General features: G+C 40.5%; 2 protein-coding genes across 2 annotated transcripts; one reads left to right on the forward strand and one right to left on the reverse strand.

Moving 5' to 3' along the window:
* Window positions 1–6,396: 6,396 nt before the first annotated feature.
* On the forward strand, window positions 6,397–15,468 carry LOC110989279 (tyrosine-protein phosphatase Lar-like). Its single transcript, XM_022253553.2, has 10 exons — window positions 6,397–6,501; window positions 8,281–8,586; window positions 8,859–9,182; window positions 10,281–10,568; window positions 10,978–10,998; window positions 11,687–11,938; window positions 12,942–13,118; window positions 13,607–13,640; window positions 14,047–14,105; window positions 14,479–15,468. The coding sequence occupies exons 1-10, from the start codon at window positions 6,444–6,446 to the stop codon at window positions 14,583–14,585; spliced, it is 1,626 nt and encodes a 541-aa protein (XP_022109245.1). The 5' UTR covers window positions 6,397–6,443; the 3' UTR covers window positions 14,586–15,468.
* Window positions 15,469–19,013: 3,545 nt separating this feature from the next.
* On the reverse strand, window positions 19,014–23,949 carry LOC110991242 (insulin-like peptide 01). The gene is made up of 4 exons (XM_022256539.2): window positions 23,778–23,949; window positions 22,228–22,279; window positions 21,064–21,149; window positions 19,014–20,435 (listed from the first exon to the last, which is right to left on the reverse strand). Exons 1-4 carry the CDS (start codon window positions 23,818–23,820, stop codon window positions 20,314–20,316), a joined length of 303 nt encoding a protein of 100 aa, XP_022112231.1. The 5' UTR covers window positions 23,821–23,949; the 3' UTR covers window positions 19,014–20,313.
* Window positions 23,950–24,332: the final 383 nt, after the last annotated feature.

A 24,332-nucleotide genomic window follows, 5' to 3' on the forward strand; every position in this document is an offset into this window, starting at 1 on the left:
CTCATGCACATCATTTGACAAAACAGGTGTTCACTTGGTCATTGGTTGTTTTAAAATGTTGTCCATTCATGGATCATTTTGGCTTGGTAGAGAGTGTCTTTTTGTGTGACTTTTGATTCACACAAACACACAAAACACACGTAAATACAAGTACAATGTTCACAGTCCCTGTGTGCACTTGATGCACGTTGAGTACAGTAATGCTCGCGACCTGAATTCCAAGCAAATAGAACCAAGCTTTTTGCACAAAAATCATATAAAATCGACAACTTATGATCTTAGATGCTCTTGATCGTGCCGGATAAAATGATTCACTTAATTCTTGCTTGAAGACTGACAGTTCTGCGTGCGCTGGAAAATGCCCCTGTCAAGTGAGGGCGCACTGGCATCCCTCATAGTAAGGCCTTGTAAATTTGATTTTGGGTCACTCAACTTAGCGAGCACGGCATTTGCAGACGTTTTTCCTTGTGAGTTTTTCCCTTTTTCATTTATGATCCACGTAACAGAAGATATCAAAACATGTGAGGCCAACTGTGAATCACTCCAACGGTGTACTCGTACAACAGTGACTTTTCCACATATTCAAGGGAAAAAGTTCCATACCTAGACGTCAAGTACAAATTGAGCCCTGAGCTCAACTCAAAGCAGGCGCAGTTTCTCCCTGCGAGGGACTTGGAGGCTCATTGTAGGAACTGCTCTTCGCTGATTCTCAAAAGGATATGAAATACGTGCGTTTCGGTCACGTGGTTACCAACAAAAAAACCCACTCCCAACCCCATATAGCTCTTTTTCAACCTATGGGGGATGCTTGTTCTCAAGGTGGATTGGAAACACTCAGCTGTTTTCCTGAATTTAAAGTAGGGTTGGATCCTACATTTTTCTGAAAGAATGTTGTATTTTGCTACCACTTGTTCGTATCACAGGATTCTTATCTCTAAAAGGTCGTTTGTTTCAGAAATGCTGAGAAAACATAAATTTGGACCTAACCCAAAATTCAAGTTGTTGATTTGAAAGTACCTTCAAATTTTTCTGTCATCCACACAGACTCTATAAAAAATCGTTGACGCAGATGCAGGATGCAACTTTTTTTCCCCCAACTTTTCAGTGGGTCGAGGACAAACGTAAGGACTCTTATCTCTGAAACGTACTGTTATGAACATTGTTGTGTTGGAGGACCAGTTGATGACCAGTTAATTAACGTAGGATTTTCTTTCCCAAAAAAGCTGCAAGGGCGTATTTTTACCGCAAATTCTTCAGCCTTACAATTGCGTTTTGAACCAACTAAGCACGACGCGTTAAGAAATAAAAAAAATGCTGCCCCAATTGTTAACAAAAAAGCTGACATTAATGAAAATCTATCAAAGTCCAAAGCTGTTTGGCTTCAAGATGCGGTTTTGCCATCTATGAAAAGACGATTTATGTGCATTTTTCGGTGTATCGAGTGCCACTTTGTTCCTTTTTGGTGAAATGAGGAAAACTGTTATGCCGCTGTTTTTGTCTTCTCCTCTTTCGTACCATCGGCGTTTGTAACGAGTATTTGACCGGGCTCAACAATTTGTGCTTCAAGTCGATTCGTATTATACATAGTATCTCGAGTATACACCATTTTACTTTCTCTGGCGTCCAAGCTCACAGTCATGGGCGTAAATCCTAGGGGCATTGGGGGTCTTTCCCTATTTTATTTTACAAGGGGGACGGTGTATTGAATTACCTTCGTCCCTGTTCTTTTGTGGTAAGAAAAAAGAATAGGGGGATTGTGAAGTATTTTTCTGAATTGCCGACAACCCAAATGTATTCAATATAAAAAGAAAATGTTCTTATGAAATATTCTGTAGGAATGTATTACATATTAAAGGTGTACATCTGTTTAATGGCCATAGCCCCTCTGCAGTGTTATGATTTTGTCTTTTTTTGTCCTATGGCAGACCCAGTACGACCTTCAGCTTCTTTTCTGACCTCCCTATACTGTATTTAAAAATACTATTTAGATTTCCCCAAATGTATTCCAACGCTTTTAGAATGACAAATAAACCTGAACCTGAACATGGTGTCAACCCCCCTCCCCGGTTTGCAAATAGCTGGGCAAGTCACCCTCACTTTCAACCTAGCCCCCCCCCCCCTTTTCCAGGCAGCACAGATTCCCGCTACTGCACCGTCTTTCCGCATTGCTTAAGTGTGTATTATAAGGTTTATGACCCTAAATGCAATGATCGTACACAGGCACAGTCGAGATAGTTAGAATGGTCGTGACCCCGAAACGGTACCTTCATTGCTGCTCCAATACGGACTCATAGGCAGTCTACAAAGTGTGACCTCAGCTGTAACCTTAACTCTGTCATTTAACCGCTGCTTTGATTTCTCTCGATATTTCGCGCTGCCTTACTTCACAGTAGAGTATATTACATGCATGTTAGCAAGATATACCAAGGTGACTCATGCTCTCTCGATTCTCCCCTGCAAACGTAATACATGTACAATTTTTTGTCAGCATTCATCGACTCTTGGCGAGTCGATTAATAATATTACATGACATATTAATAATATTAATATCATTAATATGTCATGTAACGTTTGCACCTTTAATATGATATTAAAGGTGCAAAAGTATCCAGCAAGGTAAGTAAATAATATAGATAATTGACATAATTATAACGCCATCGGTGGACAGTAACAGGACAATAAACATCCACCCTTCAAAGAACCTTGAAGCTCATATCTAATATCTAATATCAGTTGAAATCTTGCAGGTTCCTAGAAAGGAAATTGTTATGCAGGAAATTGACAGGATTTGTTGGTGACGTCGTTAAATGAGGAGCCATGCATGCGACTATAAAAATGCCACCTTAATTAACTTTTGTTTTCATCATGACTTAATCATGTCTTTTCTTTTATGATTTTTCAGCATTTTACATAGTTCCTTTTGCTTTGTTATTTGTCTTTACAATTAGTTTGAACCACTCAAGGACACAATAACCCAACTATATTTGATAAATTCATTGTCAAGTGGCTCAAACATTTTTTACTTCTGGTATTTTACCTAGGTAAACACATGTAGAACGTTCAAGACTTACATTAAGGCCTCAACTGCATTGAAAAATAATGGAAATTATTAGTCTTCCGAATAATGGCCTTGCTCAAAGCTGCCTATCCCTGAGCGAACAATGTTGTAAACCATTCCACCCATGTTCATTAGCACTCATGATTAAGCCAAGCGATTAGATAGACAACATGTACCAGGGTATACGTTAAAGGCTACAAAAATTAATTTTCGGCATCCCTTACACGTCAGGATTTAATATTGCACAAAGGAAGGCAGCAATATTAGTGGGGCTGATTTCTTCAAAACGGAATGTATTCACCGCACATTTAACTCAAAGTTGTTGCTATCTAAATAAACAATACACCAAGCGTTGTTCAATTAAGAAACGTTTCTTTATAGGCATACAAATTGGTATTTATGTGGTGTGCAATAAAACTGAAGCTTTATACGAAGTGGTCCCGTTACTTCAATACGTTGCAATCCTTGGGGCTTCTCCGCACTAGTTATAATATTAAGACATCGCAGATGGCGGAGTAACAGGACTTCTAGTGGGGGCACGGCTAGACGTGGTTGTACTTCGGTGTTTGTGAGCCGTTGCCACCATTGCAATCCCAGTATTAGCGCAAGCAACCGTTGTAGTCTCCAGGGTGTGAATCTGCGATCCATAAGGAGTCCAGGCCTTGCAGCCATACAAGGGGAAGGACACACAAACAGCACTGAAGACCACCATCTCTGTTGGGGGTGTTAACCTAAGATTAAGTCTCCATGGGAGAGCCTACGAAACGCTGACGCAGCACAACAGATTGTCCTAACTACTCTCTATACCAGGACATACTAAGGCAAACCTGAAATCATGTACCGCATGTTAGTTGAGATTTTGCTTGCTAAGTACCACGTGACAAGCCTGTGCTCTCCAGTTATTGAAACAACCGATAGTCTTCAAGAGAAATATTGTGAGATTTGCAATGCGTTCCGTGAAGTCTTCAACGAAGGTGAGTGAAGTCGAAATCAAATTCTCCCACCAGTGGCAAAGCAAGGATGGGCGAGGGCCAACTGGGCCCTGTAGGAACGGTTGCTTCCCCTCTTACCTTCTCTTAGAAGAGCCTGGCTACGGGCTACGCCACTGTGTCTCACTAACCTTTTGGCGAGCAAAAAAAGGTGGATAGGTGTTATCGAAATTCCACTTTTTCACCAAGGCTTTTCTAAAAGAAGAGATTTCAGAATCCAAGAACGTGAAAGCAACGCACTGCTTGTCCCTATGCTGTCACGAAGACGCATTCTCTCACCGTTAAACCCTAGTGTCTTCTAAACACAAATGAAACGCAAATCTGTAGCACTTTTTAAACATTTTTACACGTCGATAAATTAACACATATGACATATCTATATGCTAAAAACACTTTTTATTTAATAAAAGAAACGTATGTTTATAGTTAAGTCTATGGATGTGATTTGCACATGTTCGGTTTTGAAAAGTTTAAATTATAAAACCGCCTGTGAGGTTATTACTTAAACGCCTAAACTTCAAGCCACGTTTTATACAATTTGACAAATAGTGGTTGCCTATTATTGGGTAACAATGACATATACACGTGTTCAAGTGATATATATTAGCAGTGACGTGAAGAGTGGCAAGCCAACTGCTACAGCTTTAACACGGGAACACACATGATTGAACTAATATTGACAAACCTTATTTTTCAGAACATTATCACCCATCCGAGATCCTGAGATATCTATGCCAGTTATATGAACGAATATTTATAAGAAACGAGTAAATGCAACTCTGATAAGTCCAATTTCATTTTGCAACTAACAACAGCCAGCAGAAATTAAAAACATTGCCGTGACAGTGTCTTTGCCGCCCATTTTGGATTTCATCGAACTTATACACGTTTTTTGTCTGTTGAAAGCTAACATTAGTTCTTAGACTAACGTGCATTTTCGCCGGCTTTTAGCGTTTAACTGAAGGAGACATGTTTTCCACAATTTACTTAAATTCTTAATAATAACTGCTCCTTATTTTCATCCGTGAGATGTGTTCTATGGGCTATTATCTTGTCGAGTTGTATACTTTACATAAAGAAGACTTTGAAACAGAAAGAAGTTCGCCGACTGGCATTCTGTAGGCCTCTTGTGTAAAGCCAGACACCCAGCTTCATTGGCCTGAAATTTTTTGCGTCTGTAACAACTTGGTATTTATATGGCAAAGGCAAAAGTCACTACTTCGTCCTTTTTTTTTCTCACTTTTGGATGCCTTCGCCCCCATCCAGGTTTAATTATAATCAGAACTCTGACACCACCTTTAGAGCTCTGTAAACTCAAATTTCCTTTTGTAGAAGTACTCCTTATCGGTTGAATGGAACCAGGTTGGTTGGTGCATTTCATAGTCGTTTGCAACCGAGCGAGATGCAGTTTCGCCCAAAGAGCCCCTGTTGCAGAAAAATTGTGCCCTCGTTTGGTTAGCTAGGGGCCTCATAGGAAATTGTCATTTTTATCACTCTTGACACCAACAGGAGAAACGAGAAGGTTTTTTTCTTTTCAATGCCGTACCTAATATTTTATTCACTTTTATGTTGTACAGATTGTAAGCTTTGAAATCATTTTGTGGTTTGAAAACTCCTCCTACCTTTCTCTTTTTCGATTTGTCACGGCAGAATTATTTTTTTCGGGGGGGGGCATTCGTTTGCTGTTACATTTGGTCTATTATCCCTGGTAGAGTAAATTCGACAGTTACATTTTGTGGGAGGAGCGGAGCGACTCGAATCGGTATAGGCATTTTTGTAATGTGAACATTTCTGAATACAGAACAAAAGCGTCTTGCAAAATGTCTCAGTTTGAAGAAACTGACAAATCAAAAAGGACAACTGCGTGTCTTGAAGACACAATGTGTTGTTCCCAGAACTAAATATCCCATGTAAAAAGTTCAGTCTTCAGGATAACATTCGGGTGACCTTTACAGGGTTCTGTGCAGACATCGAAAACTGCAAATAAAAAGAAGCCAGGCTTATTCAATCCAGCATCTTTTAGCCAACACGTGGCATACTGCGTTTGGCCTTTTAGGTTCCACCGACTAGACTGGGTATGCTTCCAATCACAACTGGTTGATCATTGAAATCAGTAGCACTGAATTTAGACAGAAATTATCAAGATAGTATTGCCCCTTTGGGACCACACTTCATGTAAAAGAACTGACTACCTTCCTCTGTACGTTACAAAGGAGTACGTGTATAGATCGTTAGGCCAATAATAGCATGGCATTGGCTTGTCTGCGTTCGCACTGCCCTCTAGTGAAGGAGTACAGCAAATACGACTAGGGTCAAAAATTGAGTCCAAACTCCACACACTACTGCTGTAAATAATGTTATGTGTATAGACACAACCCAAGGCAACTCTCGAAAAGATGGCGTACGTCAGGCACGTAGCTGTTGTAATGGCATTGGTTCACGCGTCATCACAGTGTAAGTTTTGCGACAGCCATGCAAACGAAAAACGCCGTTTACTGCTAAACATGTAGCCAGCCGTAAAAGAGTGATAACCACCACATGTATTTAGTTGGGAATTTCCGAGTCACCGACCACATCGTGCTCCACATCGTCCTGTGGTGACAAATTAGAATTTTGTGTGCATATTTGTGATAAATGTAGGTAAATGCGAATCAATGGCATAGATTCCAGTTGATAAAGGATATGGGCTTGTCTGAATTTGGCCCAGGAGCAAATGACATTTTTTGCTGGGTAGCCTAGAATGTAAATTTCTTTTTACTATTTCCATGATGGCCTGTCGGGTTAAGGCAAAATGTGAGGGCTTTTTACGCATTTATGGATTGAAATAGCCTCTCTCTCATCATTTGTGAACCCCCCCCCGAGATTATGGGCCTTTGCCCCCCCCGTCCACAATTCTTGTATGCCAAAGATTACAGTTTTCACTTGAATAATGTGCATTTCAGGAGTCATCAGAAATGTTTAATGTATGATGTGTAAAATGGGGAAACGTGTCATCATTACTGGACATGTTCGGGCCCGCGGTTACACTACTATGTAGTCAACTGCTTTCCCCGCGAGTAGCCACGCCCACAAAATTACACGGGGTAGCGACGTGGATAAAAAATATCCAGGTCATTTCCCGGTTATGGCTGTAGCTCGGTACCCCGATGAACATGTACGACAGTTTTGTGGCTGCTAATACATCCATGAGCTCCCATCTCTATCTGCAATCCGTTTAGTGCTGCGAAAGTACAGTAAATACCAGTCACAACCCAAACAGCCGTAACCTGTTGGCACATGTCCGTCAACAGAGAGACCCACTTACTGCGAGAGATCGTATGGTTGGAAGCCTAAGGAATACTGGTATTTCATTAGGCCGTTCTCTACAACGGTTACAGCTGGGTTGAAAGGACTTGGCAGTCTTAAAGGACACTTGTAGGTCGAGAATTACAAAAATCTTCAGCTTAATTCCACAAAAAACAAACAACAAAAGTTATTTAAAAATGAGGCGACAGGTACGCGTCTTTTATCTCGGTGGTTTATAGAAGGGTTTTAACAATGTGCACGCGAAATACAGCCACACACACTGTGTTCAACTTTTTGGTGTGAATTCCGATCGACGCTCACATACAGCTGTTGGTTGCATATCATTTGGCGTACGTAACCAGTGACACATCGTCTCGGTTATTTTCAATTGAATGGTTGCCTTTTTCTTTGGGTTCCTTTTCATTGTTTCTGTCATTCTTGACCTATGGAAACAGCGTCTGCGTGAACTCCAAACTGTAGGTACATAAATATTTGCAACGTTATACAATCTCAAAAACAAACGTCAGTGAACAAGGAGACTTAAGAACAAGATTGACGGAAATGAAACGCCGTTGTTTTTGTTTTTTTTGTTTTTACTAATCTCAAGTCGACTTTTCAAAAGATATTGGTGAAAGAACACAAAGCAAAATTCCAACATGAGTGTTTCAGGGTGATGTCAGGCAGGAATCATTTGTCCAGAACTTATCAACTGTTATAGGACGGCCCCGTACATGTAAAATCCCCGTAGCTAGGGTTCTGGAAGCTTCCTGGTTGGCCTTTACTTTCGGGCAATGTATTACAGAGTGCGTCACGATTATTTCTAAGCAAAATGTCTAGATGTTATGCCCCTGGCCCTTATAGGATTGAGGGTAGGGGGCTTGCCGTGCATTCAGCCTACACGCACATTTCGACAACTTGGGTTTTTTTCCCGTTTGGTTACCCGTACAGATTGGGACCTTGCCATGACCACGTCTCCACGGGGCCCTGTCGTCGAGGGCACTGATGTCTTATGCACCTGCATCATCGACAGCGATCCACCCTCTGGCGGGTGGATTCAGTGGCAGTTCAGCCTTGATCAGATATTCTCAACTGATCTCACTGAACCGACGTATCAAGTAATCTACACGAACCTGACTCTAGGTGAGGTGCACGGAAACCAATCTGGCTGGTACCGATGCGCTGGGAGCAGATTAATGCCTTCGTCTAATTGGAAGCCAAGAGCATTCTCGAAGTGGACGGCTGTTAAGATCTTTTGTAAGTAGATTTAGCTTCCAACAAAGTGAAAGCAACGCATACAAAACCTTTTTACTCGCAGTTTCCAAATCAGTTGGCCTATAGCATGCTTAATGAAGCAAAGTTGTTATTAAATCTCAGCTGTTCATGATATGCGTCTGTCATCACAGCCGCAAATTTTTAAAAACGAAAGAAATCCCCCCAAGCCACATTATTTATGAGATCCAAAGCGGTTCTGAAGACTTTCGCAAGGTTCACAGAACAAGTTCATTCCTATTTGTCTCCGACGCTAGATCGCCCTGAAATTACGAATAAAGACAGGACGTGGATTGGCGCTGACGAGAACCACCCAGCTACTTTAGAGTGCGTCATCGTGGGTAATCCCCTTCCTACGGTCATGTGGTACAGTACCAAAGACACTGCAATAACTAACGACACTGATCCTGGTCGAGTTTACCTGAAAGATACCATATCTGGAGATGAAATTACGGGATTTTTAATCGAGAGTCAATTGACCATCTTCACAGTGCGGAGCACCGACTACGGAATATACAGATGTAGAGCTGCCAACAACATCAGTTTGTATGATGAACATGAAATACATTTGAATAATACAGGTAAATTTAGTACATGGCTTTGTTCCCCCTCTCTGTTGTTATGACGCTCATATGTAATGCAATGATCTCCATGTAAACAAAACTGGACTGGCGATAGGTAGTTAGAAGTATATAGAAGTCACTGCGCTCCATGTTAGGCTTAACATGATTTTCAATGATTTTCAAAATGGGAGGGCCAGTTGATAGATCATCAGGCATCAGTCATCCATAAGTAGATCCATTAAGCCTTACCCAATTATACACTGTAAAAGGGTTGGTCGATTTTGGATTGATAGTTTGCCAAATGTTGGTAAAAATATCAACTTAGCAACCTTTGGGTGAATTTTTCCCACTATTTGGTCAATGTTTGACCAACAGTGACGGAAAATTGATCAACAATGTGGTAGCTTTAACAAAGGTTGGGCAAATAACAATGCCCAACACTGTTTTGACCAACGTTTTTTACACTGTAAGACAGTTCCCCAATCCTGTCGAAAAAGTGGGGGGGGGTCACCAAAACACTTTTGATTTATGGAGTGACAAAGTAAATGGGACTGGCTCCCTCCGCTCTTTCAATCATTCATATGTCAGCGCGTAACTTCAGTCTTTTTCAGCGCTCGGTAAATTCCACGCTGTCCTCAAATTACTATTCGCCATCTTGATTTGTGCATGCGTCCCATGCATAATACCTCTAAGGTAGGCGATCTTGGTACTCTGCAAATCTCACCTGTCTCAAACATTTAGCAGCGAAGTTATGCGGGTATGGCTCACATCGACGTAAGCATCGCGCCATTGAATGCAGCTAAGATTTTTCTTTACTTGGATACCAGTGATGCCTCAATCACGAAGGACTGTTGGGCAACGAATGCGAATAGGTCTTCAGAACGGACCGGGAACCTGGGACGTATGTTTCACGAATGCAGTCCTTATAACCCTACTAGGCAAGTTTCAAATAGCATGTTGAGGTGCATGAGGGCACTCCTAAAACTTACTAAGTATTACATGTTTTCATTATGTTAAGGTAAACTCAGGTACCTCTTTTTTTCTGTAGCGTTACGGTTCATACATTATTCTACTCGTTTGGTTTCTACATGTGTAATTTTTTTAAATTTCTTTCAGGAAAGCCTGATGCACCAAAAAATCTTCGAGCATATTACGTTACAGAGAATGATATGCGGGTGGTTTGGGCACCAGGTTACGACGGTGGCGAGACGGTGGAGTTCTATTACATCAACATTCGCGTCATTCCCCGAGATTTCGACCCTCTGGGCTGGAATGAACTCAACCCAGACTGGCCCCGTGGTCATTTCAGTGACCTCAAACAGGACACGCCCTATCAGGTAGCCGTGTACGCCCAAAACAGACATGGTTCAGGTCCTTGCGCAACGGTGGACAAACGCACGAAACGTAAGTGTCGTCTGTCACTCTAACTTGTGCTATTGGTATGTGACAGCGCAAATCGTCCGCTAACCGAGATACATTATCGGTTGCATATTATGCCTATTTCTAATACTGCGTGCTAAACGACTGCAAGACACTGCCTCCAAGTCCGTACACGATCTACTGGGCAACCCGTGAGAGCTAAAACAAACCCAAGTTACCAAATAGTATTCACGTTTTTTGTTTTGAATTTTGAATATTTTCTATATTGTTCTTTGAATCCATTTTAGAAATATCAGCCACCTATAAGCAATATAGAGAAACCTATTAAACAAACAACGAAGAAACAGTGAAAATTTTCAAACCTATAAATTGATAATAAACAGTCTAACAGTTTTCTGCGCTTCTTTTCTTTTCCATTTTGGTGGTGTTTCAGCCAATTCACCGTTATTGCTGGGTAAGTAGGCCTACTTCAGTCACAGGTGTATTCAGCAGGGGGGGGGTTGGCAGGGGGCAACATATTTTGTTCAGAAAGAATACTCCATAGGCGAGTAGGAAAGAAAGTAATATTAGCACTAAAATCATAAGAAAACAACACCAGCAAATAAGAACAACGAAGTCAGGATTTTCCCCCAAACTTCATGTTGAATATTAAGCATGAAGCCACATTCGCTTATGAATTTGTTCCCCCCCCACACACACACACAGGTGGACACGCCACTGACTTCGATCCTGGTGCCAAAACGTTTCCACTCTAATCACATAAAAGAAAAATCAAATTCCCATGTTTTTAGTCTGCACCATTTGATTTGGTACCTGTGGTCTTTTAATTCCCAATAAATTTTAGTTTTTAAGAGAAATATACAACCTATTAAAGAAACCAGAAAAGCCAACAATTTTTTTCTCTCCTCGCATTTGAGCTTTAAACGTGACAGAAAAATACGATATAGGCTTATAGCGTTTTCTTGGCGCAATTTCCTATGCCGGCAAACTTACACTGTAGGGCAACTTTTGAAATACACTGATGACTTTGACAGAAAATGAAATTAGGATTACTGAACAGCCTTTTTGTTTCCTCTACTTTTCGGGGGGGGGTCTGTGCCACTCGTTTCACATTTTTATCACTACTGTCAATCCCCGGACAGGTATCCGTGTGTCATACCGCGTGGCACAAACGACGCTCTTTGTCGCCGGCATGCCGAAGGGCGACAATGCCGGGACCTGCTTGCAGTTGACGGGCTATGACGTTGAACACAACGAGTGGGTGAGTCTGAGGCCAGACCTGGACTGCATTCAGCATGACGGCGAATTTCAGTACTCTGGGCCGCATGCCGGTCATATGCATTGCCGGTACTGCAGGGACGGGGTGTGCGGCAAAGAATCCCATATAACGGAGGGTAAGCTTCAACTCGTGACAATGTTAGCACCTGCTTATACTGTGGCAGGCAAAACAAAAGCGAGTTTTAAATATATTAAGTCTCTAAGCTCTGCTAAATATTCTGATCGATTATCGATTTTTGAATGGTTATTTTCGAAATTCAATATTAAAAAGTAAAAGCAATGACATTGAAACGGGGAAAATGAGTTATTTGCTGAAATAACTGTATTCTACAGACGTATTTTAAGGTGTGTCGACTAAACGTCAAGGTAGCTGAGGCATAGATGACCAACAAGAAGGCCAAAACATTATTTTCCCCCGGCCTAAATGTCACGGATGTGAGCACCTCACAAGCATGCATATTTTGTACCTGCATTCGTGAGAATGACGTGGAACAAGCTTTTCGAATATTTGATCAACTGTTAAGTCGAATATTCGAATATTTATTTATTCGAATTGATTTATATGTTATGACGTGCATATACCCACTTTTACAGTTTGCGGGACAAATAGGCAATGCGTCAACATTAACATGCCCACTTTGGGTAAAAAGGTTAAACATTAGTTTACCACATTCTGTTGCAGAATTGTCAAAGAAAATAGAAAATGTTACTGTATAATTTTTTCAACGGCCACTGCAGTCTCCATAATTTGGTAGGCCTGCTCATTGTTTGTCGTTCAAAGGACTCAAGAGTTAATTCAGATATAAGAGCAAACAGAAATGTGAAACATTTTTGTCACTCCGTTGGGTAAGCCTGCATTGTTTCTGAAGGCTACACTTCCACCGATGCCTCGCCCATGAAGAGTCATGGTGAAAAAAAAGCACTTTCTTGCTGTGGGTTTTAAATTATGTTTATATTCGAAACACGTTTCGGATATCAACGGACAATGTTCATCAACTTATCGATGCTGTTTAGAGTTGATCATATCCAGCCTATAATTACCAGTGGTTGCAAGATTGTGTTTAAATGCTGAGCACAGTTTGCAGTGTGGAATAAATGTCTATTTTCCCCTCAAAACAGAGTACTTGTCCACTGCTCCAGGCCCCCGGCCACCTCTGCCAACGTGGCAGAATGGCAGAAACAGGGACGCAACTGTGTTTATAATGGCCGTGTTTGGCGTCTTCCTACTCCTGTTGGCCTTCCTTGCGTTCTGGTACCGCCGCAAGTTGCGTGGCTGTGTTAAAACCACCTCTTCAGGTAAGGCCGGTACCCCAAAGGGCTTTTGACCTAGAGGTCGTCCTAGAGGTGAATTCCCCCCCCCCCGGTCATGGACAGTCGGTGTTTTATTTTCCGTCGAAGACCAGCTACGTGACAGACTATCGACCAGTAAGAAAGGCTAAACCATCTGACGTATTCCTTAATATTGAGTGAATTTACTCAGAGGACATTGAAATGTTCCCATAGAATTTTGCAGCAGTGACGATTATTTGCCTGCCAATTCATTCCTGGCCTGCTTAATTAAAATTGTCTTATAGAGATGCAGTGAAATGGAAATGTGTGGAAGTCTATCACGCCATGGAGGAATAAAAAGCTTTTCCTCCGTGATTATGCCAAGAAGTAGGTTTAGTTACGGGGTGGAACGTGGCTCATTAAACTTTCACAAAAACTAAAACAAAATCAAAACGCCAACTGTCATACACTCAGCCATGGCGAAAATGTGTATATCTTCTTTCATTTTATTTTAGAAGAGTGTGCAGGAAATGGTGCCCAGCCAAACACGTAAGTACCAAAATAACCCCTAATTAGAGGGTCCCATTTCTACGAAAATAGTTGGGAAAATGTAATTTGTACTAGCTCATGTACAATAGCCTTTGCGTAATTGGAAACCTTGCTGAAACCAACAGTGTGATTGCACTTTTTAAATGTTTCATACGCATTTGACTACAAGAAATAGATACGATTATTTCACACAGATGACCAGAATACCGACCATTACGCCTTTTTTCTGCCACGTTATTAATATTATTTCTATACCTCGCCCGGCATGTTCAAATTCTTTCATATATAAGCACATGAAAATGCTGAATATATGAAACAAGCAATTGTACTGTTTTCCAGCATCGTTTATAATTTAGGGGTTAATTTTACTGGCGTTTTTCTCTCGTTTAATTTCTATCATTTTCAGCACCATAGGGGTGGAACACAACTCAAGCGATGCCCCTCCAAGTTACTTAGAAGCAATTGGTAAGAGTATGAAATGCGAGTAAACTATCACAAGCAACAAAACAGCCCACAACAACACAACGAACAACAACAATAATAGGGAACGTTAACAGTAGCAGCAACAACAAAACCCACCTGCTACAGAAATATTGAAACTAACCCCAAACACCCACCGGTACAGTGCAGCCGCAGTGGCAAGTGGATTGCAAAACAGGAACTGCGGCAACAACAAACAGTTTATAACAAAATGAAAGCAAGGAGATAAAGCCATAACACTGACACAGTGACTAAAGACATGTCACCAACAGCAAAATCGGCAAAATTACTGCAAAAACTAGGCATCATATTTTCCATCAAAGTTTCACCTAAGCTTCGTCTTTTCCGTTTTGTATAGGAATGCGTTGTCGCATCATTGTCGACGATTATGATAATCCCCCACCGAGGTATGATTATGTATTATCGTACAGCCTCCAGCAGCAGGCTGAGGAGGGAGAGGAATAGCATTTCTAGGGATCTTGTGGACTGTGGTCTCAGCGAAAGAAGGCATATGGTTAATGAAAGTGTGGATATTTTTATGAATCTGGGATAGGGGGTGGGGAAATCTTATCTGAATATAAAATAGTCATTTTTAAACTTTATGTCTTATGCCGTAAGTTGACTTTAATATTTCTTCGGGAATTCTTTGCCTAAATTTGGCACATTTCAGGAAAATCTGTGCTTCCAAGCTAAAAGGTTGAACTGTTATAGAAGAACACTCTTATGAAAGATCTTACATTTAATCATACCTTTGTGTGACAGTTACTGAAGTACCATAACTTGGAAAGTTTTCCATGTCCTCGTTTAAAGATTTTTTTAGGTACAATAATATGATAGTCGTACGGACACAGAATTGATGTCAATTATTACTCGTAATGAATAAACCTTTGAAGAGCAGTATTTCTACTTTGATTGCTAGTTAAGAGTTCAAATACTGCCAGTAGTTACATGTACAGTATGTAGTAAAAGGCCTACATCTATAAAGTACTTCAGTTTTGCAGGTATGTTTGCCTATGTACTCAGATAATAAGTGCTTGTCACTGAAATACTAAGAATACAGTAAACAAATTTTATACGGACAAATTACAAACAAGTGTAGATAACAAAATGTAGTTGTACATATATTTAGCTAAACTATTCTATCTGGCTGATCAATTCCATCTTGCCAAGATTTTGCTGTATCATTGCACTGTAAACACAAGAACGTTTAATTAATGCGTAAATAAACTAAAACCAATTAAACATTTGAACACATTGGGTGTGTTTAGACGTACACGTGTTTAATATTGTGTGTGTATTTTAGACATTAAACGCCTATTTATAGCGGCTAGTGCCGATGAAATTCAAATCCTTTGTTGTATGTGATTGATTTAAGCTGATTTAACGTGTATATATACTGCGTAGACGCATAGTGGGTTATCACTTGATTATCACAGCGAAACACTAAACAATGTGTTTAGACAATACGTTCGGTTATACCACCCAATGTTGCAGACACGACTGGGCGCATGTGCTGCATGTTCACGCCCAAGCATGCGCACTTCGATCTCTCTCCGCTCTCCACCCCATCGGACGTTTGTTGGCTGTTGCAGGCTGCAAATGTAGAGAAATCGGACCGTTTGGAGTTTTATTAATCATTTCTTACACAGGTTCGTGCCTATAACGTGCATCAATATTTCAGCATCTCGCTTGATCAATACAACTGAGCCTTGTTGGAACTTTGCCCAGGGGATAGGAATAATAGATGGGCGAATCTAGGTTTAACTGTGCCATGTGTTGATATTTGTAATCAGTCATGCGAACCCGCTCCAACGCTCCCACGGTCTGTCTTATATCCAATTTGGCATCCTAGGGTCAATTGTGAATATTCATATCAAACAACTATTTTGCTTACGAAGGCCAGGCCTCGGTTGTAGAAGATTTTCGAGACTGTAGAACGAGCTGTCGATGGGTGAAATTAAGTCAAGAGAGGGCGCAATAGAAATCGGCACCCGCGGATTATACTATACTCGATCGAGTTCCGCCGTCTTGGCCGAGAACTAGTGTCAAGTGGGCGCGGCGCTTAGGCTCCGCCTTGCGCGCAGGCTATTTGGGAATGTTTGTCACTGCTTGGTCACAGGTAGTGTTCGCGCAGGTGCAGTCGCGACAGCTCCTGTTATAACAAACCCAGAGCTGTGGTTAAGGCAGAGCAAGTAACAGAATGGGCGTGTGGTAAGGCTTCATAAACCTTGTAAGTTGGTGCTAGGGGCCATTGGTGGTTTGTACCGAGTTGGTTTCAGAGTTCTGTATGTAGGAGCTCGCACGTAGTGCCACTTACCGTACTGCCCCTTTCTTGGACGTTGTTTCGCCGCGGCTACGGGTCCAGAGTTTTGAGCTGTGCTGCGCGCGATCGAAGGTGGCCCTGCTCCCTGAATGGTTGGCGGTCCTTACCGCCTCCCACGATCCATCATTCGGTCCACGTTATATGTTAGTTTGCGTGAACTAAACTGGTCACCTCACTAAGTCCTCCTGTCATAAGTTACTAACAATTAGCGCCCTCTTTCATTTTTGGCTTGAGAAGTGTAAAGGAAACCAATTTCGAGTTGTAAACAGATTACAGGTATCAGAGGTCCTTTATTTCGAAGTCATTATTGTCCGTGTTATCTCATAGCGTTGAGCCAGTCAGGTTGGGTGTTTTTCACAACAAAGACCTGGGATCATCGAACTTTTTTGGGGACGCTATATTTTCATCCGAGTCGTCTCGTCTCTAGCCAATCAGGAACCCTCCGGTGCGTGCCGTCCCGTCCACGCTCTGATGAGGAAGGCACCCTCATCGCCGCCGAAGGGGCGTGACGTCACAATATTTGTGACGGGCAGTTAAAAAAAGTCTGATATCTTACTCCAAAGAAATCTACAGGCCCTTCATTTCATCATATACCCAGATAACATAGAGACTGTAAATCTGATTGGCTCACAGACGCATAACAATACACAGATTGTATGTGCCATACGGATCTGCAAATAGTAAAGTAACTTTAGTACAAAACAGGTGTTGGGTAAGTTTGTTCAGAAAATGTGGTAAAATGTTACTTCCAAAACAGGTACGTAACTTTACCTCATAACCTAGTAAAAGTGATCGGGTAAATTTTACTAAATTCTATGATTAAAGGGCACAGATATTCTGTTCAGAGCAACTTGGGGTTACCTGTTTTTCGGGCTTATGTAATAATTGTTCCAAGTTTTATGGTTAAGTCTTTAAGTTAAAAACTCAGTTTCTTATATACTTAGTAACTCAACACATGAACAATATTATAACGCTGAAGTGTATTTATCTGTTGATTTATTCTCAGTCAACAAATATCGCAATTCTTAAGTTATTACAAAATATTTCCATAAAACTTCAAACACAATTTTTTCCGCGATATACCGTTGGTTTGTAAAAACAGTGCCACTCAAACCCTGAAGTATTGTATTACGCAAATGCAGCATCTATACCGGTTTTTCGGATTTTAAGTTTATCATCGTTGGTTCCCTTCTACTAGGTATGTCAGTTTTTTTTATTTATTCCAATATACTAGTTTAGCCTAGCAGTCCCTATAATAACGCGCAGCAGGCGTGAGTCACCCTGTCTTCCCACTTGGTGGTTAACCTTAGCAGACAAGTATTCCTGACATAATGGTTGTGCGTAAGCGCGGGAAAGAAGCACTCTACTGAAGTGTGAGTTTGGCATAGTAATGTAAATAATCGAGATATGAGTCACCTTACTGATCGCTAATCACATTGTCGCACTGAACATTAGTAAGTTTTTATGATTGTTCATTTCGAATCTTGAATTAATCAGTAATTCACAGTCTCTGCAATTTTTTTTTAATTTGTGGATAAAGAAGTGTGGCCCCGTATGAACTGTATCTGCCCCGTTTTTACTGTCCCCATTCGTCGGGGCTGAAACTGGCGCTTGGGTGTGGTTGCCGCAAGTGGTGTGCTGCGGGCCAGGCGGTAAACCGATTCTGTTAATATTTTGTAAGTTCAGGAGGGAAATGAATGAATCCAATCTATTTTATTACATACATTTGCGTCATTTGATGTTTTCGTATTGGTATTATGTAACTACCAGTTTGAGAAGAGATTTTTGTCGATCAATTCCGTATTGCACTGCAAAGAAGAGCTCTTGGTAGTACAGTGCATTGTAAATCGCCCATGTTAACTCTTTGTTTAGTCTGAAGTCATGCCAATGATGGTGTCGGTACCGGCAGACGGCGGGAGTACGAACCCACTATGGAGCAGAAGCGGTTGAACCCATGTTGGCGAACTGAGAGACCTATTTCCAAGCACGGTGCTGACCCAGAAGTATTTTTTCCATGGTATGCCTAACTATCAGGTGGGTGTAGAAAGTTATACGACAACAGTAGACTCAGTGGATTGTGAAGTATGAACGGCCTTGAGAAAATGTTTTCACGAGTCAACACTGACAGCCTGAAGAACCTGCACTCCGTGAGTTGTGTTTAAAGTTTGTTACACGCAAGCTTTGCCGTCAAAGACACCCAGAGCCTCGATATGACACAAAGGGAAAGTTGGGGTTTACGTTAGGAACTGAAGTCGTGCATTTGTCTTGTCTTGTCGGTATTTTATTCTTTGTAAGACACGGGCATTGCAAAGAGTGAAGATTCAGGGCAATATGCTGCAATTTCAAAACCAGATGTGTGAGCCTATTATTAACTGGATCAATAACAAAATGTAGGAGACTTTTTACTTTTTTATCATTACGCTTTGACAACTTTGGCTATAGATTGTCTAGTCTTCAGCAAAGCAATCAAACTTTGTCCCGGAGAGACAATCTTACATATCAGTTTGAAGTCCAGCATTGTCCAAGCTAAATGTCTCTGAAAATCACCACATCAGAGTTCAAAAACTGACTGGTTTGCAAGTAAACTTTAATCTTTCATACAGATTCAAATCACAGTTTTTCTTAGGAAAGATAAAATAGAGAGAAAAGGAAGAATTAACGAAAGGGTGGGGTAATTTTAAAATAGGTCTTTCGTAATGGTTCGGCTAATTTCAATTAAGGCATTTCTCTCAAAAGAAGAGCTGCGAATAATGCATAAACACGGTTGTAGTACGGAAACGTATTTTTCTATTGTTTGCTGCTTTGTCACATTTTTAAGATTTCACATCTGTGCATTACAGGGAGAGGTCATTCTTGTTTTTGAAATGTTTAGTCTTACATAACACTTTCCCTCAAATTACAGAGCAGCCGTCAGCGTATAAGCAATCAAGCAAACAGAGTTGTTTTAACAGGAAAGTTGTATTAGTTTGAAAGGTAAGCTGTTGTGTCTTGCAGTAATCTCTTTTAACCTTTAAGTGCCCAACAGGAATGCTCTAAGCGCTGAGGTTCTATTTCGTTCCCCGCGGGGGGGGGCTGGATTCATTTGGTTGGGCCAAAACTTTGCAGATGTATTTTTGTTGTGCGAATCAAGATCCAGATTGTTTTGAGACATCTGAGGCTTCGGTACAGAATCCCTTCCAAAAACAATAGGAACTAAAAATAGATAAAAACTAGGAGCTCCATATCGAATTTTCACGAATCTAAATGGGAAGCAAATGGCATAATACTTGATATTTATTTCAAAGACGAAAACCACCACTAATTATATCTCGTATATACTTGTCATATACTTGTCTGACGTTATTTGTCCTTATGTACCTACCAGATTCCTCAGCTCCGCCTCTCAAAACGTTCGTTCTGCAAGTTAAGAGAAGCAAAACGAAGGCTTATGGTGACAAAATCTTTTCTCGTAGTGCTCCTCACTTTGGAATTGTCATCCAGTCTCTTTGCGTTCTGAACCCTTTTTTGATACCTTTCAAAAACATCTGAAAGCTAACTTTCTGGAAAAAAAATTCTTGAATTTTTCTAGTTTGGTTTGTTTATATTTGTTTTTCTACAATGAGTAATTTGTTTGGAGAGAATTCAAGCAGGAGATTTCTTCTTTTTGGTTAAGTTGCTTTTTCTTTTTTGGGGGGAGGGTCTTCTTGTAGTAATAGTATTTCGTTCTGTGAAGCGCTTTGATATAACTCCTGTTATGGAAAGCGCCATTTAAATAAAAATATTCTTGTTATTTTTATTATATCTCGATATAAGAGGAAACCAATATATTTTGTAAGGTTGAATATGCCGATGGTAAGAAGTCAGCTTAATCCGCATTGGTGTCTCATTAATTTAGCAGACTTCATAAATTTCCTCGTTGGTGCATCCCTCAAAGCAGCATTCTTCGATAAGGCTTCTCTTTCCGATTCTTTGTTTGAACAAGAATGTGTTGGCTTCCTTTGAATCCAGAAAATCTGCAGCACGGGTGGGGAGAAAACAAAAGTGGCACGTCGATGTTGTTTGCAGATAACTTGGTCTTTTGTGTTTTACCATCAGCCCCACTTTGAAAAACACAATCTACTCTTTCGCTTATCAAATGAGCCGGGAAATCGAGAGGGCCCTTCTAGCCTCACGTTAACTGTTCGTTGACGGAGACATTACATACATGGAAGGGTGGGGCCTACCCTCTTCCCTGAAAAATTAAAGGAAGTAAATACGCAAATAATAGAGGGGAACAAATGAATCGGGAAGAAAACCACTAATTTTCTTGATTTCAGTTTTCAGTTTCTGCAATCTTTGGAAAGAATATGTTTTTATGGCAATATTGGGACAAGCAGTGCTTTGTTTGCACGTTCTCAGATAATTAGTTTTTTCTTTTGGAAAAAGCCTTTGTGTAAAAAGGGAGGGGCGGTTTTCATGCTCAAATTTGACTCGTCGTGTGTTTCTTTTGCTCAAGAAAAAGTTCGTGAGTAACAGTGGCCGGGCTCTTCTGAGAGAGGAAAGACGGAAGCAAGCGTTCCCGAAGGGAGCAGTTAACTCTTGCCTCTCTTCACTACGCCACTGGCTGGAAACAGAAGTTCAGATTGACTTTGATTTCACTACCTTGGTCGAAGACTTCGGGTTGAGGATGGCACAGCTGATTGTATTTTATTTGAAGAATTCCATTGCAGTAGTGGGGATAGCGAACCCTGCATGAAATACGTCCAAGATAGCCATTATGTCACCTTCTATATAATCAAAGGTTGTATTTACTATGATAGGTTTGCACTGTTGAAAGAAAATGAATTATGTGGTTGACAAAATAGCAATAGGCAGTACCAGCCTGGAAATTAACACGTCAATGTCTTAAAAGGCAAACTCCAATAGGTTCATGAGGAGCTTTGGTAATTTCGAAATGCATTCAGATAAAAAAAGCTAATATCTCAAATGTGGTTGGGTTGTGAAGCTAATGAAAAAATCAGGTAAAAGAACTGTTACATTTTAAGCTGTTGAAGTGAATTTCATTTTAACCACAAAAAACTGAATCTGTTTATTAAATATCGACTGATTTTTCCAATCTATTCTTGCGTCTCTCACAATTGTCAAAGGTGTCTTCTTTTAATCAATTATAGAAGCGAAATGTTCCAGAAAAAGCTTGGGTATGAAAATCATTTTGTTAGAAACCATTTTTAAAGTAAAAACTGCCAAAAGGAGCAGTGACGATAAATTTCTTGACAAGATCAGCAAAGTTGATGTCAAGGGTGTGAGCAAGCTCTTCCGTGTATACCTCCTGGCTGACAAATTACCCAAAATATCGAAGTCACTCACTGATCAATTTCAAAATAGTCAGAAACGATTCGGTTGCATATTCATGTAGAACTGTTGCTTTTGTTATTATTGACAAAAATATTGACGATTGAACGCATGCGAGCTGTTTTCCATTTTTCTTGCTGGTAACCAACGACAATAAGGCCATTTTAGTCAGAATGGCAGTCGACAGAGATATTGCCCCGTGAACATATGAAATATATGGCATATGAAATAGTGAGTCAGTGAACCTTATATGCAAATACTTAGCAGGATTTTTAAAGCCGTGTTTCATACATTCATGAATGACGCTCTAATTGCCAAGTGCTATATTCTAGGGTCCTCATCAGATTCCAAAGCCCCTACGGTCTTTCATAAAACAGAGTTGTGTACTTTTCCCCTTATTAATGTACAATGACGTCACAAAAGTGGATTTTTATAATTTTTTTTTCAAGCAGACTACAAGGTTACTTTACTTACAATATCCTTCCCTCTTTAGCATGCAGGTCCAGGAGGCCATTGATTTGTCGTACTGTGAAGAAAGCAACAGAATAAGTGATAGTAAAAAAAAAAAAACTGAGGTAAAAGTCCCAAACATTTGTACTGGGCCAACGTTTCATTTGTTGGATTATTAACACCCCAAACCTGAATAGTATACAACAAAAAATATGAATAAATGCAATAAAAATATAAATAAAAACCAAAATGGGTAAGTGGGTGGTTGGGTGGGTGGCTGGGTTGATAGGTGGCTGCGTTGGTTTTTGGTTCCAGCTAAATTATTGTATCAAAAATCGGCTTTCATTAAAATTACAAAAATACCCATAAAACAAAAGAAAACGATATTTTGGCTTTTCTGAGCCACGCACTGCGCTGGCGCTCCAATGTGCGGTCTTTTTTTCAGCAGTTTGGTCCCCTTTACGTACAAGCAGTATAACCTGTACATTATGGATTTGTGAACCAACAACGGAACTTTTTCAGTGAACGTGGATGCCAGGCGCGGAGAGCGGATCGGCATAGTATTTTCTGAGTCCTTATGTAGGTGAGACTGGCTGAAGTCAAGTCAAACGGCCGTCATATACCTTACAGTTCGAAATCCTCCGATTTAAATATAATTTCACTCACATCCTAGGGAGTTAAGGTCAACTAATAATTTGCAAACTATGCTTTCGAATTTTTCACAGCAAAGTGGCTGGGGATTGGTATTTTGAACTTGTATAAAAAAACAATGCAACAGAAAACGCTTAAAGGAAAATTATCCGTAGCTTCATCAGGGTGAGATCAGCCGGGGAGATGAGGGAATGTTGTAATGGGAATTTACTGTCGCGTACGATTGAGGTGCGATATTTAAAATGCCCCGCCATGGCATGGATGTCAGAGCGTGATTTGTAGCACTGAACGAAATATCAGGGTCTTCCAAATGCAAAAAAATCGAAATTGAAAAATTTCAAAATATTAATGGCCTGTAGTATTAAAAGTCACGGTTATTTCAATAACTGGAGATCACAGGGCTGATAAATGCACTATATAACAAGCGAAATCTTAAGTCACAGTCATTCAGGTTGGCCTCAGCATGTCCTGAGTATTGACTCTCATCTTGCTGTTACGTGCTTAGGTACACATCCATAAAACACACATCCAAAAAAACAATAACATTTATTAACCGCTTTCTAGATGTACCCGATGTGCGCAAGCTCTCGTCCCGTGAACAGCTCGACGCGGCATTGAAGTCTCAGATTTGTTGGTAAGCATTCAATAAATGTCTTACAGACACGTAATTAGTTAGGCTTGTTCACGGGAGAGTACACATAAGAGTTGGAATGGCAGGTAACCTGTAAAGTGCATGAGCTATGTCGTTTCTGCAGGCGAACATGGGAGGAAAGGTTTTTGTCATCGTCCGTGCGCTCAGGGACCAGTTAGGCAGCTGTGAGGAAGGACATCATACGTAAGACGGCAAGATAGAACCAAGATACGATTTATGGACGCAAAATCATGAGACGACACCAACAGGCCTACTTGAATAATTAACTCACCTGCAATGGCGCAAAGCAGCAGCGAAACGATGAATCGATTCATGATGATGGTGGTTCTTGCAAGCTTTTGAACAAACGGTAATAACGACAAGGGTTGCACTAGAAGCAGAAGTAAACGCAAAGCCTCGGTATTGAAGATCGTGTCTTTATAAGCAATTTGGGCCCAATCCCAAGTTATCTAGGTCGAAATAAATGTACCAGGAAAAATCTTTGCCCCATTTCAAGGGGATAGTCTTGCGACATTTATTGTCCAACTGGGTAACAGTATTGAGAAACCTGAACTCTATATTAATTGGAAAGATCTTAACACAGTTTCGTATAATACAAAATGCTAAAGCGTTTTTCTTATTTAATTTCCGGCTTCCAATTACCGCTATGTCAAAAAGTAATTTAGGCCTTGACCGCTTTTTAATTTTAATCATTGCAAGTCTAGACTGTGTTTACCTAGGTAAAAATACCAGCAGAACAAAATGTTTCACCCCCTTGAAAAGGAATTCATTACACACGGTTAGGTTTCAGAATTGAATTCGTTCAAAATAATTATACTTCAGCAGT

The sequence above is a fragment of the Acanthaster planci genome, linkage group LG10 (assembly GCF_054643075.1).
Source record: "Acanthaster planci isolate LZ-2023a linkage group LG10, COTS_SCS, whole genome shotgun sequence".
NCBI lineage: Eukaryota > Metazoa > Echinodermata > Asteroidea > Valvatida > Acanthasteridae > Acanthaster > Acanthaster planci.